Source organism: Ziziphus jujuba, chromosome 5, assembly GCF_031755915.1.
Source record: "Ziziphus jujuba cultivar Dongzao chromosome 5, ASM3175591v1".
Classification (NCBI taxonomy): domain Eukaryota; kingdom Viridiplantae; phylum Streptophyta; class Magnoliopsida; order Rosales; family Rhamnaceae; genus Ziziphus; species Ziziphus jujuba.
The window spans coordinates 6,389,317-6,403,403 of NC_083383.1; the positions used below are offsets into that span (position 1 = coordinate 6,389,317).

Sequence of the window (14,087 nt, forward strand, 5' to 3'; positions counted from 1 at the left end):
CCCGAGGTTGAGAGTTTATCAGTAGCTTTTTCCTTTTTCATCCAAAGCGAGCGGTGAAGATGATGTTTTTTTTTTTTCTAATTTTCTGCTCAACAAAATTAATTTGCTGCCAAAAAAAAACAAAAAAATGTTTCGTAAATGCTGCTGTTACTGTCCCTTGATTAAACAACATTTATTTGTAATAAACGGAGTTTAAATAGCAATCCAACCAAATAATGTGAGATTTCAACCTCTCCCATTTATGTGGATAATGGATACTTATGTTACTTTTTATTCCTCACTTTTTCATGAGTTTGGAAATTGAAATTGAGTTTCAATCGGTTCAACCACATCAACTTTATTTTTAATATAGTCTGCAACACAAAAATTGATTCATGCAGGGGGCTGGACCAAAATTTGGTGAAACAGAAGATAAAGTAAAAATATTTATTCTTATTATATTAGTTTTGGACTGTCGGCAGCACTTGGTAATATCTATAAGAATAAGAATACTGGATTATAGGCATGATTTACGTAATTATACCCAAAACTTGGCATATGCAATTAGAAGATCGATTAAACTTGGGGCAGATTGTGTTTTTTGACATGCATATGGATAAAATGATTGAAAAGGGAAAAGACCCAAAGAAACAAACAAAAAGGAAATATTTTCTCTGGCTACCAAAATATATGCATGGACCAACTATCATACTCTGGAGTATATTCATACAAATCCTAGAGGACCACTAACCTCATTATCCACGGTGGTCCAAATTTGTATTTTTGTAGGGGTGCCTATCACAATACTTAACTAGGAATCGGAATCGCCGACCATTTTGTAAATTTTTCAAATTTGGTCAAACTCTCTCCAATAAACATTAAAAATAAAAATGTCATTAAAAAAAATCCAAAATTAAGTATCATAGACAATGTCGCCTGGGCCACGGCAGGCTAATCTAAATAAATACTTAATAGACTGCATGCAGCCTCGATCCCATCAATGCTAATATACCCTGTTCACACTTCACAACCTTTTTTATTTTATTTTTTTTCCCCTTCTTCGTTGAAATGTCAAAGAATATCCCATTTTCATAAAATAAAATAAAAACATAAAAAAGTCCGCCCAAAACTTTGTAACACGCTAAACAACAAAATTTTCGACCTACATTATAAGCAAATTGCACCACTACTAAGTTTTTTTCTAGCTTTGCAATTGCATCACCAAATAATTGGAGAACTTTGAAAGGGAAATTGGAGGGGGCTAATTTGATATGATGAACAAAAGCACCTCCGACTTGAAGAAGGGCAGTGGGGTAATTGGGAGGGCAGGATCGAAATCAAGTGAAAAGGTGGAGGGTCGAAAGAGGACCACACTGCAGGCTCAGAGATTTTGTGGAGGTTTGAATGACTGTATGAGTATGGGGTCTATTGTTTCTAACAACCATCAGCCGCATCAACACCACCACCACCACCAACTCACCTCTAAATTGGAGCAGCAGGTATTTTGGACCAATTTGGACCACGCCTATTACTTCTTCATATAATGATCATGCTTATGTTATATATTAAAAGCAGCAATTACTGGGATTTGCTTGTCAATCGGTCAACATTAAAAATGCCAGCCTATATTGTACTATGTACGTATGCATGTATGAACATTTATGGGTGTTTGTTTGAATGTACACATGGTTTGAGATGCGTATTAGCTCTTTTTGATGAATGAGATGCGTGTTAGGTTGTGAAAGAAAACGTTAAGACTTTTTATATTCAAAGAGAGACCGAATAAGGTACATCAAGATAAAAAGATTGAATATGGGCTTAGGAGCCCAGTCCCTGACTATCCATTATGGGCCCATATGGATAGACCCAAAATGAAATTGTGCTTCTCGATAACAGACAAATGCCCAAAGCACTTTGTTCTGTTCATTTTTGTCTGAGAAAATGTTGTCCACTTAAAATTTTAAAAGCATGGTGGTCCTATCTTTTGATTTTTTAAAAGAACTTCAGAGCATCTAATCAAATTTTCTTTTGGCTGAACAATTGATGTTATATAAACCAAAAGGAGGAGCAAGCAGGCATCTAATGAAATTATGCAAGTAGTTGATCTTCTAAGTTCTAATGCAGTTTATTTTGGGCTTTGCTTAAATTCCCAGCATGATTAATATAATTAGTAGAGAAATGAAAAAAATATCATTCTCACGCGAAGTGATAGTTCAACCCACAAACAAGCATATATAATTTTTTTTTTTTTGGTCATAATACCCCATATAGAATTTGGAAGAATAATATATATTTTAATTAGGGTCCGTGTATTCTGTTTAGACATAGTATAAAAAAAATTGTATGGGCCGGGTTGTAAAGGTGGGAGACCTAGAAAGAGAAGTCCAAAAGCAAAAAGAACTCCAGATAATGTACAGGAAGAGGATGGAAAGAACTCAAGACTATCTGAGGTACTGCCTTCAAGTGGCTCAAGAAAATGGATTCTTGGACCTCATCATCCACGGCAAGGACGCTCCCCAATCCAATATAATGAATGCCAGTACCAAAAGTCCTCAAACTCCAACTCCTTTGCACCACCATAAAAATTCCGATCTATCCGCTGTTACCCTTCAAGCCAAGCTCAATGGATGGTATATCGCTCAAGATGAGGTCCGTCCATATTTATTAATCTATTAGATATATATTTTTTTTCCATTTAAAAAAAAAAAAAACATTATAGTATATTTACATTAATGTTACATATTAATTAATGAAGCAGATTGCATTTAAAGAGAAAATAGGGCACGGAAGTACAGCAGAGATATACAAAGGAACATGGCGTGGACTTGACGTGGCAGTAAAATGCATACGGCCGGATTTCTTCGAAACTAATGAAAACGGCGTGTCGTTTTTTGCTCAAGAGGTGGAGACCTTGTCCAGACAACGACATAGGTTGGTGTTGCAACTAATGGGTGCGTGTTTGGATCCCCCTGATCATGCCTGGGTGGTGACTGAATTCTTGACCACCACACTCAAAGACTGGCTACATGGTCCCGGTAATCGCCGGAATAAGGCCGAGAGGGCCTTTCCACTTCCGCCATTGGAAGATAGATTGGCTAAGGCTTTGGAAATTGCTCAAGCAATGCAATATCTCCATGAACAAAGCCCCAAGCTCATCCATCGTGACCTCAAGCCTAGCAACATTTTTTTGGATGATGCTATGCATGTTAGGATAGCAGATTTTGGTCATGCTAGGTTCTTGAGTGACAAAGAAATGGCCCTTACTGGTGAAACAGGCAAGTTTTGATATATATATATATATATATTTGTTAACATTTTGTTAATTTGGTCATGAAAAAGACAATGTGTTTTGTATCTATTATGTTGGTTAAATTTCCTTCAATTAATTAACATTGGTTATAATATGATGATTTTCAGGAACTTATGTGTACATGGGCCCAGAGGTGATACGATGCGAACCTTACAATGAAAAATGTGACGTTTACAGTTTTGGTATAATCTTAAATGAGCTTATAACTGGGGAATATCCGTACATTCACACTGACTATGGTCCCGCCAAGGTATTTATTATTAATATTTATATATACAATCATAATAAAAATAATCATGTGACTAGCATGATATCAATGGTAATTGTATATTAATTGTGGGTTTGGTTTTGTATATATTAGATTGCAATGAAAGTTGTAGAGGAAAACCTGAGGCCCAGGCTTCCTGATGATGATGATGGCCGTCTTGAAGAACTACTTGACCTCATTCGTCTATCATGGAATGGAGATGCTTCAATCAGACCTTCTTTTTCCAATATCACAGGCATGCTCAAAAAACTTCTAAAGAGGCTTATATACTAATTTTATGTTTAGCAACGTAATGAATGGATAGTACTACCTTTATCTAATTTGTTTCCGACAACAATTTCTGTATATCTTTTAATTAATGATACAGTTCCCCAATTTTGACTCGATTTTTCGAAATTGTAGCTCAATAAATAAAAAATCGAACACAACAAATACACTAATGTGATTTGTCAGGAGAAGCAGAGAATACTATGAGAGATTAAATTATTAGGTCGGTGGTACATAGTTTAATAATAAATTATAAACTATATAAAATTAAACTTACCAAATAATAAGGTAGGGATTTTTTTACTAAGATCGAATTTAAACTCTAAACTGAGAGCTTCACTACTTGGTTAAACCTTGGAGTACAACCAAATAGCCTTTAATTCGTTCAAAAGCTTGCAATTCTATACACAGTAAAATTCTACCAATATATATATATATATATATATGCACGGTAAAAAAATTTCTTCACCATTATGTCATTTTCATTATCATTGAGTGGAAATAAAAAGCAAAAGCAGCTACACGCTACAGGTTAAACGTTGAGAGCTGTAATGGGATTGGGACAACTCGTGACAACGATGTTTGGGAAGCAAAAGAAACAGATGAGCACGTCGCATTTCATCGTTATGCTTCCAGAGCTTCTTAAATAATATATATATATATATATATACACACACACACACACATAGAGGAGATAATCAAATTTTTTTCGTATACAGAATTTAACCGTAAATATCATTTTGAAATGATCAAATTTACATCAGATAAATTCACTTTCTGTGCATATTATATATTTCATTAACTTTGAATTATATTAAAAATTAAATTTAAAAATAATAAAATATAAATTTAATAATATATTAAATTTAAAAAAAAAATAAAATCTACAAGATTCCATAAATAATAAATATAATTTAAATTTTAATATTTTATCAAATTTAAAAAATAAAAAAATTCAACATTAATTTTGACATTAAAAATTTAATTAATTATATATATATATATATATATAACACTTTGAAATTTCTATCATAAGACTCTAGTTTGCAATTATTTGATAGTTAAAAAGAAAAAAAAAGAAAAAAAAAGGGTAAAACATCAGTTAACAAAAAAGGATGATCGCACTTTTTTTCAAAGTAAGGTAAGGAATATATCTTTTGCTTTTAACAGGAGACCGAAATTTGTTTTCACCAAAAGCTAAATATTATAAAATATACTTAATTACATTTTGTTGCTCTTTTTATTTAAATATTAAAATTTATACCTTTGATTTTAAACATAATAATTTAAGCATTTAATTTTTTAATTTATTACAAATTGATTCAATATCTAATATGACAAACAGTTAAGTAATATTTTGGAACAAATTATTTGGAACGAAATGTTATTCATACATTTGTTAAATTAGAAATTGGATTAATCTATAACAATTGAAAAATTAAAAACATAAATAACTATTTTTAAAAATTAAGAATTCAAATTGCAAATATTCTAAAAACCAAAAATACAAAAGTAAAATTAACTTTATAAAATATTAAATTTGATGTGTATACAAGCATAGAACGTTACATTCGTGTCTCTCTGCAGCATGGCCGCTCGATGAACTTAATTGGGACTACCAAAATATAATACAACAGGGGCATTTTTCAGTACTACTGTGTAAACTAGTTTGGGTCTTAAGTTTTATTACTATTGTTTGGGCAGAACTTTGGCTCTTGATAGCTTGAAAAATATATATGGTTTGGCATTTTTTTGACTATTTTGTAAAAACTTTATATACACTTGAAAATTAGTTAAGGAGGGAAAACAGGCTTTTCCAACCTTCAATATTCAATAAGGCTGATGTGCGTAATAACGCAAATTGAAGGTGAGAATACAAGGAGATGGAAAGAAAATAAAAATGTGAAAGTGAAAGTGTTTTTTTTTTTTTGCTTTTTCTTTTTTGATAATATGAAAGTGTTTATTTTTGAAGCTTATTGCAGTTCCATTGTGTATTTTTGGGGCCAAAAATAAAGCTGCATTACCATTATTTTATTTAATCCTTCCTTTTTTGATCATATATCGTAGTCCCAAAAAATAAAATATGAACCCATTAAAGCGAACTTTAAAAGGCGATGTTTACTATCTTCAGTTTCTAATTCTAAACTTTTTGACTCATTTACAAACATTTCTCTGCTTTATCGTGCTGCACACTTTACAAGATTGGTAGCGTATGTTCTATTTAACATTTATAGGAACAACCGCAAGTGATTTTTTAATAAAAAACAAAAAAAAAAATATTATGAATTTGCAAATTTAGTGATCAAAATTAATCTCTTTATTTTATTTTATTGAAAGTAAAGAATTTAAATTTGAAATTTTTGTTTAAGAGAACAATAATTAATACTAATCTATGAAACGTTTCTGAATTTTCTTTTTGATAAATGGAAAGTCTCTAAATCATGTCATCTGATGTTTAATTTTATAACTATAGCACGTTAATCATATAATATAAGATATAATAAAGTGAATATATAAGTAGTATTTAAAAAGTGTACTTTCTCACCTTAAAAAAAAAAAATGTAATAATATAGTAAAATACAAAATACATAGCAAGGTATTCTTTAAATTCAGGTAATCCCAAACTCAAACAGATGGAATACACCATAGACTGATGAAGACACGCATATTGTATTATATATAAATACATACATATATATTTGAACAGTCGATCATTAAGGGGAACATTGCATAAATATATATATATATATGCCTTTTTTATTTTTTATTTTTAGCAAAAACAAAAACATATGCATAGCTTTACCTTGTTCAGCATCGCGACAATGTTGAGAAACTGACACTGGCTTTCATTGCTGTGCTGTAATAACCAATTTATCAAAAAATTCGCTGCAGGATTGTTATGTATAAAATATTTCTATTATTGTTTATAAATATTATGTACAAATTTACTAAAAATAATATTATATACAAATTTTCTTCTTCTTCTTTTTTAAAAGATATGCACAATATCGTTAATGACAAGAGACATTGAGTATCACATCACGTGCTAAATTTTATAAAAAATGATATTATACTGCTAACACACTTTTAAATTTTTTGATTATATGGGAAGGGGAGCACAGATCTTGAAAGTTGAAAAAATACCTGGGATACACTTTTAAATAACGACGCAATGATAATTAAAGTGAAATGGAAATAATTAACATTATGGTAAACACCAAAGATAAGGTCAGTAAATGTGCTATACATTTATATTTAATTTTATTTAAGGGACTATCTTACCAATTTATTTTTATTAAAATTAAAGGATATAAAATTTGAGGATAAAATGATTAAAAATATATATAAATATTAAATGCATGTAGATATATATATATATATATATATATATTTGCAAGAGAATATAGCATATTACTTTACAATTTTTTTTTTTCCCTTTGTTTTGAAATCCAAATCAAAATCAAATATAATTGAATATGTCTAACACAATCAATATAATAATACATAATAAATATCATCAAAACTAAATAATAAAAATATATTTATATTTTATTTTATATAAATTATTAATTAAAAAAATCAAATTTATACAGGCCAATCAATATAAATTTAATAATATATTAAATTTTTTTAAAAAAGCATACATATATATATATATATATATATATGCACATATGATTAAAAACTCTTTTAAATTTTATACAGGCCACTCCAGATCGGCTCTGACCATAATACCAATGCATTGTTTTTTTTTTTTTTTTGGGGCAAATTAACAATTATAATTTATTAGTCCGTAAAATGCACCTCCCAGTGGCTCAGTGTTGGTAGACCATGAACATAAACGGTGCTTTCACCTTTTTTTTTTTTCCTTTTTTCTTTTTAAAAAAAAAGATTTGGGATGAGAAAGTTCTCGAAGTAATTATTGTACTAAAGAAAGTGTAGACTGGCGTTAACGGCGTCATGATTTAGAGTAATCTATTTGATGATCTTCTTACCAAATCTTGAAGCCTCAGATCACGAACCAACACACACCTTCTCTCTCTCTCTCTCTCTCTCTCTCTTTTCTTGTACAAGACAAGACTACAGCCACGGCCACTTCACTCGCACCTCTGTATTCACAAACCCGGTCAAAGAAAGCTCACTGCTGTAGCCTAATCACCAACATGAAAATCCTACGAAATCCGCTGCCACTTTCGGACCAGCGTGTGATTGCTGAATAGTAAGCTATTTAATTAGCATATGATCACCCAACTGTTTGTTTATATTTCTTCCTTGGAAACTTTACCCATTCTCTATTTGTTAATGTGCTTTACAGTGTTTAAACTCTGTTTTGTACTAAATTCCATTCGAGCTTCTTTCATTGCATTGTTGACCCGAGTCAACAACCACTGCTTCATCTTTCTCATAAAAATTTTACCATCTTCTACGTGAAATCCTGAATTCTGTTAACATATAAGTATTCCGCTAAGCTGAGATACTCAGCATAGAGTTTTTGAGTTCCTATACTTTGCAGTTTTCGCCAATAATTTGTAGGTTCTGTATTTTTGGCGGCAAAATTAGTTCATATCGATTTTTTTTTTCTTTTTCTTTTTTAAGTTGTAGAGATGCAAAATTAGTTCATATCTTCAAACTGTTTGCTTGACTAGAAGATTCTAAAAAGTTATTTCCCTTTAATAGTGATTCCGAGCTCAGCTGCTATTTTTACTTTATATATATATATATATATATAATATATAGCTTTCTTTGTGTTTAATGTGTCAGGATTTCCATCGAAGCGAAAGCGAAAGCTCCAAAAGTAGTCGGCGAAATAAACATGTGGGAGAGTAAACCCGCAAATGGAAGCGAAGTGGTGGTGGAGATTCGAAACGGAGAGGCCAAAGACGGAACAGAGTCTCCTTCTAGGAGTTCTGAGTATTCGATTTCCAAGCAAAGCATGGTGGATTCGTCTCGCCAATTAGCGTCCATGGAGTCAGCCCCTTTGAGCTGTCCTTCGCCTGAGACTTCCAAGTTCGTCGGTAGCTTGAATAAGCCTCCCAAGATTCCTACTACTTCTTCCAATGAGAATGTGATCACTCGCAGAAAATCACTCAACAGGTCACTCATCTCCAAACCCAAGTCAAGGTTTGGTGAACCCTCTGTTCCCATTGATACTGCTATCCTTGAAGACGATGCTTCAGAAGTATTAGGTCGAAACAACTCCTCTTTTAGGAGTTCATTCAGTAGGGGTTCCCCGAATAACAGATCAACAACTGCTAGAACCCTGTCTATTACGCAAAAGTCTTCACGGCTGGATGATGAGGATGAAGAGATTTACAAGAAAGTTAAGTTGCACAATGAGAAGCATAAGGGAGTAAGTCCCAAGGCGTGGATTCAGTGGGTGTTCTTTGTGTTTATCTTAGGTTGCTTAGTAGCTAGCTTGACCATTGAGAGGTTGGAAAAGCTTATGATTTGGGGATTGGAGCTTTGGAAATGGTGTGTTCTTGTGATGGTGACCTTCTGCGGCATGTTGGTGACCAATTGGTTTATGCGCATAATAGTTTTTGTGATCGAGAAGAATTTCTTGCTTAAAAAGAAAGTGATGTATTTTGTTCATGGACTGAAGAAGATTGTTCAGGTGAACATTTGGTTGAGTTTGATTCTACTTACATGGGTTTTGTTGTTTGATGATGGGGTTAGGCGTTCAAAGACGGCCACCAATGTATTGAGCTTTGTAACATGGACGATTATTACGATCCTCATCGGGTCATCTCTATGGTTGATAAAGACTCTCTTGATGAAGATCTTGGCATCTAATTTCCATGTTAATACCTTCTTTGATAGGATTCAAGAATCAATCTTCAATCAGTATGTTCTGCAAACTCTTTCAGGACCTCCACTTGTAGAGATGGCTGAGATGGTTGGTAGAGAGCCCAGTACTGGTCACTTGAGTTTCAGGAGTACAAAGAAAGGAAAGCCAGCAAAGGATAAACAAGTGATTGATATGGGAAAAGTTTATAAGATGAAGCAAGAAAAAGTTTCAGCTTGGACAATGAAGGTTCTGGTCGATGCAGTTGCTAGTTCAGGGCTTTCTACCATCTCTAATGCATTGGATGAGCAGAAAGACAAGGAGATTACCAATGAGATGGAAGCAACTGCTGCTGCCTATCACATTTTCATAAATGTTGCTCAGCCTGGTTGCAAGTGAGAATCTCTTCCTTATCTGTAATGATTGTTGTTTACTGGTTTTCCTTTTCCTTTAAGTTTGGACTTCACTGATATGTTTCAAAATTGAGCAGGTACATTGATGAAGGCGACCTCCTGAGATTCATGATTAAGGAAGAGGTGGACCTTGTATTTCCCATGATTGAAGGTGCAGAGACAGGAAAAATTGACAGACAGGCTTTGACAGAGTGGGTGGTAAGGCCTTTTGTTTTCATGTAAAAGTGCAATTCTTGATGGGTGTTTTGATCTTTATGCTCAGTGTGGATAGCATAAAAAAGTTCATGTTTTATTTGGTAGTCACTGATGTTGAGCTTTCAAACTTCTGATTTAGATAGGCATCTTCCAAAATTAAGTTGATTTTGAGTACTTGATTTTCTCAAACTAACCTACTTGAATCAAATAAGTACAGTGGAGAAGGAAAACTATGCTTGATATTGATTCATAAATGTTTTTTATATTTGTCTTTTGCAGATTAAGGTGTACAAGGAACGGAAAGCACTAGCACATGCTTTAAATGACACCAAAACGGCTGTAAATCAGTTGAACAAACTTCTCGCGCTCGTCATTGTTGTCGTGACAATTATAGTATGGATTCTAGTAATGGATCTTGCAAAAACGAAAGTACTTGTTTTTGTCTCATCACAGATTATGGCAGCAGCTTTCGTGTTTAAGAACACCTGCAAGACTATATTTGAAGCTCTCATATTTGTATTTGTAATGCACCCTTTTGATGTTGGTGATCGCTGTGTTATAGATGGAGTTCAGGTAACTTTTAAAAGAGAAATCGCTTATCAAGTTCTTTTGGATTTACTTCATTAACGCTGGTTGTTGTTTGGTAACTTGATAGATGCTGGTTGAGGAAATGAACATCTTAACTACAATCTTCTTGAAACTCAATAACGAAAAGGTATACTATCCAAATTCAGTTTTGGCTACCAAGCCCATCAGCAATTATTATAGAAGTCCAGATATGGGTGATGGTGTGGATTTCTCGATTGATTTTACGACACCAGTGGAGAAGATAGGGATGCTGAAAGAGAAAATAAAGAAGTGAGTTTCACTAGTTTCACTAAGGCTTTGATCTACTAACATTATCTAATATTGGAATTTTGAAACTGTAAAGTAATTTTTAATTTCTCAGAAGAATTTTTAGGTGAAAGAACCGTATGAACAGAAAAACTTATCCAGCCATCCTCTTTTCAACTGTGGAAGTTAGTTAAAATAGAAAAATTTACTGTTCTGAAAGTTGTATTCTGTAGTTATTACAAACAGGTCTCCCATCTCTTGAAACAGGTCTTAGATTGAATGTTGAACTTGGTGCTTGCAAACCAGTATCTCCTCTTTTGATTGATAGCAAAATCAGTACCTAGGTTTCTCAAAAATGATTTTCCTTGGCATTATCTTTGGCATAAAAATATCTGACTTTGCATTTTCTCAGATTTATTCTGATAACATAGTGTGATGATATTGGCTAGGGTCATAGATGCCTGTTAAAATAAGCACTTGCTAATCCTTGGTGCTACCATAATTGATGCCATCTTTCTTTTTACAAAATCAATTCTAGATATACGGATTGATTACTAGGGAAACTTGCCTAAGATAGCAATATTAAAGCACATAGGTGTTTAGAATTACATGTTCAACTTCATCGTGTTGCTTTCTTTCAATCAATTAGCAATGATGTTTTGATGCCTCAGTTTTGTAATGGGCTTCTGTTTGTACAAGGTACTTGGAAAAGAATCCACAACACTGGTATCCCAACTTCAGTGTAGTGATCAACCAGATTGAAAATATGAATAAGATAAAGATGTCTGTCTATGTTACTCACACCATGACTTTCCAAGACTGGGGAGAGAAGAACGATCGACGCACTGAGCTAGTTGTCGAGTTAAAGAAAATGTTTGAAGAACTCAATATTATATACAATCTCCTGCCTCAAGCAGTTCATCTCAGCCATGGTGGATCAGAAGCAAATGCTTTCCATAGATAAATTACCGCTCATTTTTCATTATGCTTTGGTTAATCTTTTGAGTATGTTCCTGTTCTTCCTCTCTTTCGAGAAATTTGAATGCCACATCCACATTCAATTATATGACTTTGGAAACATTGAAAGCCTTCACACCTTTGCATACAGCATAATGTGCACTCTAGAAAGCCTTTGCACACAGCAGAAATTTGATACGGCGAGCACATTAAATCAACTACTTGATGTTTGATTTTGTATAATAGTATAGTGTAATGAATAGTTAATCTAGAAACTGACCAAAGAATTTGACGATATGAAAATGCTGTGAAACTTGCAGGGTTAGAGAGCATCGTGTTATGGAAGGGGCATATTGAATGAACAATGGATTTGACGAGGATCGGAAATTGAAACCATCCAACATCCATGGATAATTGAACTTTTTCTTTTTGATATCAGGTTAATAGAGTAGAGACGGTATCATCCTTGCAAAGAAAATGGAAAACTGTGATTGTAAACATCTATTATCTTGTTGTAGCTAGCTAGGGGACTCTAATTGACTTCAGACTTTTTAGCATATCTGAAATGTTGTTTTGGTTCATCACTACTGGTTATAAAATAAGTATTTTATTTTATTTTAAAATTGATTTCACTAGGAAGTGATTTATATACTATACGGTTATAAAGTATAAAAATAAAAAAATTAAATAAAACAGCTATTTATTTATTTGTGATGGATGTCAAGAAGAATATACCACATGAGAATTTAATTAGTTATTTAAAAAAAAAATTAAATTTTTAATATTAAAATTTTAGAATGAAAAATTAATGCATGGTTCGTTATATCTAATTAGTATATGTCATTTCAGTATGAAATCTTTAGGGGTTCATCACAACAAATAGAAAAAACTTTAAAATGCCAGATTATGAGGCTTAGTGATCCATTCGTCGGAAATTCCTTCCTAGAATAGGCTCCTCAAGTGTAATAACTATAGATTCTTGAAGATATAGGCAAATGTTTCTTTTTTATTAATATCATTGAAATTCGACCTTAAGGTGCTTCAATAATTCCAAAAAGGCAAAGAATTTATTCTTTTAGAAACTATCGCTGGAGAATGACAAATTCTGTCTCTCGTAATATCTTTTAATCAAACTGGGGATTTAAACACAGCCAAAAGAAACTGCATTAGAAGATCAACTACTCACATGGTTTTGATTATATGCTTTGAAGTTTTTTGATTAGATCAAAAGATAGGATGAGCATTGCATTTAAAATTATGAGTGGACAACACTTCGTCAGCCAAGAAGAAAATAGAAGGATATCATTTTTTAGATGTTTCTTAGCTAATCCTTTCCCCATTAAAAAAATTATATATTTACGTTAATATTAATATATTAATCAATGGGGCAGGTTGAATTGAAAGAGTAAATAGAGCAGGGAAGTACGGCAGAGATATACACAGGAACATGGCGTGGACCTGAGTCCGGACGTGCCAGTAAAATGCATACACCCGGATTTCTTCGAAACTATTGGAAAACGGCATGTAGTGGGAGACATACGTTAGTACTAGAACCAGTGGGGCGAGTTTGGATCCTCCTGGATGGTCCTTGAATTTTTTAACCACCATGTATATCAGAAAATATATTTGATATGTATTGTTAGATTAATATTTTTATAATTAATTTTTTAAAATTAATAATAATTTAATATGATATGAAAATTTTAGTAACAAAGATTTTATGTTCAATTATATTTATTTTTTTATTTGTTTAAAATTTTAAAATAGATAATGATTTAACACACCATATCCAATTGGTGGTTCTTGACACAATAAAAAATATATATATATATATATATTATATACTTTGTGTCTATTGTGTTAATTAATTTTTTTAATTCATTAAAAATATATTCTAATTAAATTTAATATTAGATAACGATTTTCAGGAGTTAGATAATATCCGAATCTTATGATGAAAAATGAGAGGTTTATAGTTTTGGAATAATTTTAAATGACCTTATAACTAGGGAATTATATCCATACATTCACACCGACTATGGTCCGGCCAAGGTATAATTAATATATAAAGTCATAGTC

General features: G+C 32.3%; 2 protein-coding genes across 2 annotated transcripts; both read left to right on the forward strand.

Moving 5' to 3' along the window:
• Window positions 1–1,208: 1,208 nt before the first annotated feature.
• On the forward strand, window positions 1,209–3,874 carry LOC107420029 (serine/threonine-protein kinase STY46). The gene is made up of 5 exons (XM_060816942.1): window positions 1,209–1,478; window positions 2,341–2,628; window positions 2,738–3,258; window positions 3,389–3,539; window positions 3,651–3,874. Exons 1-5 carry the CDS (start codon window positions 1,251–1,253, stop codon window positions 3,828–3,830), a joined length of 1,368 nt encoding a protein of 455 aa, XP_060672925.1. The 5' UTR covers window positions 1,209–1,250; the 3' UTR covers window positions 3,831–3,874.
• Window positions 3,875–7,791: 3,917 nt separating this feature from the next.
• On the forward strand, window positions 7,792–12,631 carry LOC107420066 (mechanosensitive ion channel protein 10). The gene is made up of 7 exons (XM_016028932.4): window positions 7,792–8,043; window positions 8,586–10,004; window positions 10,100–10,220; window positions 10,497–10,790; window positions 10,873–11,075; window positions 11,751–12,056; window positions 12,329–12,631. The coding sequence occupies exons 2-6, from the start codon at window positions 8,638–8,640 to the stop codon at window positions 12,013–12,015; spliced, it is 2,250 nt and encodes a 749-aa protein (XP_015884418.2). The 5' UTR covers window positions 7,792–8,043; window positions 8,586–8,637; the 3' UTR covers window positions 12,016–12,056; window positions 12,329–12,631.
• Window positions 12,632–14,087: the final 1,456 nt, after the last annotated feature.

What these genes read in the sequence shown, in the direction of transcription:
- LOC107420029 (XM_060816942.1), top strand. Translation starts at nt 1,251, where the DNA reads ATGATGAACAAAAGCACCTCCGACTTGAAGAAGGGCAGTGGGGTAATT. An exon ending in GGTATATCGCTCAAGATGAG is followed by an intron (nt 2,629 to 2,737) that starts GTCCGTCCATAT and finishes TTAATGAAGCAG; the next exon opens with ATTGCATTTAAAGAGAAAAT. An exon ending in CTTACTGGTGAAACAGGCAA is followed by an intron (nt 3,259 to 3,388) that starts GTTTTGATATAT and finishes TATAATATGATG; the next exon opens with ATTTTCAGGAACTTATGTGT.
- LOC107420066 (XM_016028932.4), top strand. Translation starts at nt 8,638, where the DNA reads ATGTGGGAGAGTAAACCCGCAAATGGAAGCGAAGTGGTGGTGGAGATT. An exon ending in GTTGCTCAGCCTGGTTGCAA is followed by an intron (nt 10,005 to 10,099) that starts GTGAGAATCTCT and finishes AAAATTGAGCAG; the next exon opens with GTACATTGATGAAGGCGACC. An exon ending in AGGCTTTGACAGAGTGGGTG is followed by an intron (nt 10,221 to 10,496) that starts GTAAGGCCTTTT and finishes TGTCTTTTGCAG; the next exon opens with ATTAAGGTGTACAAGGAACG.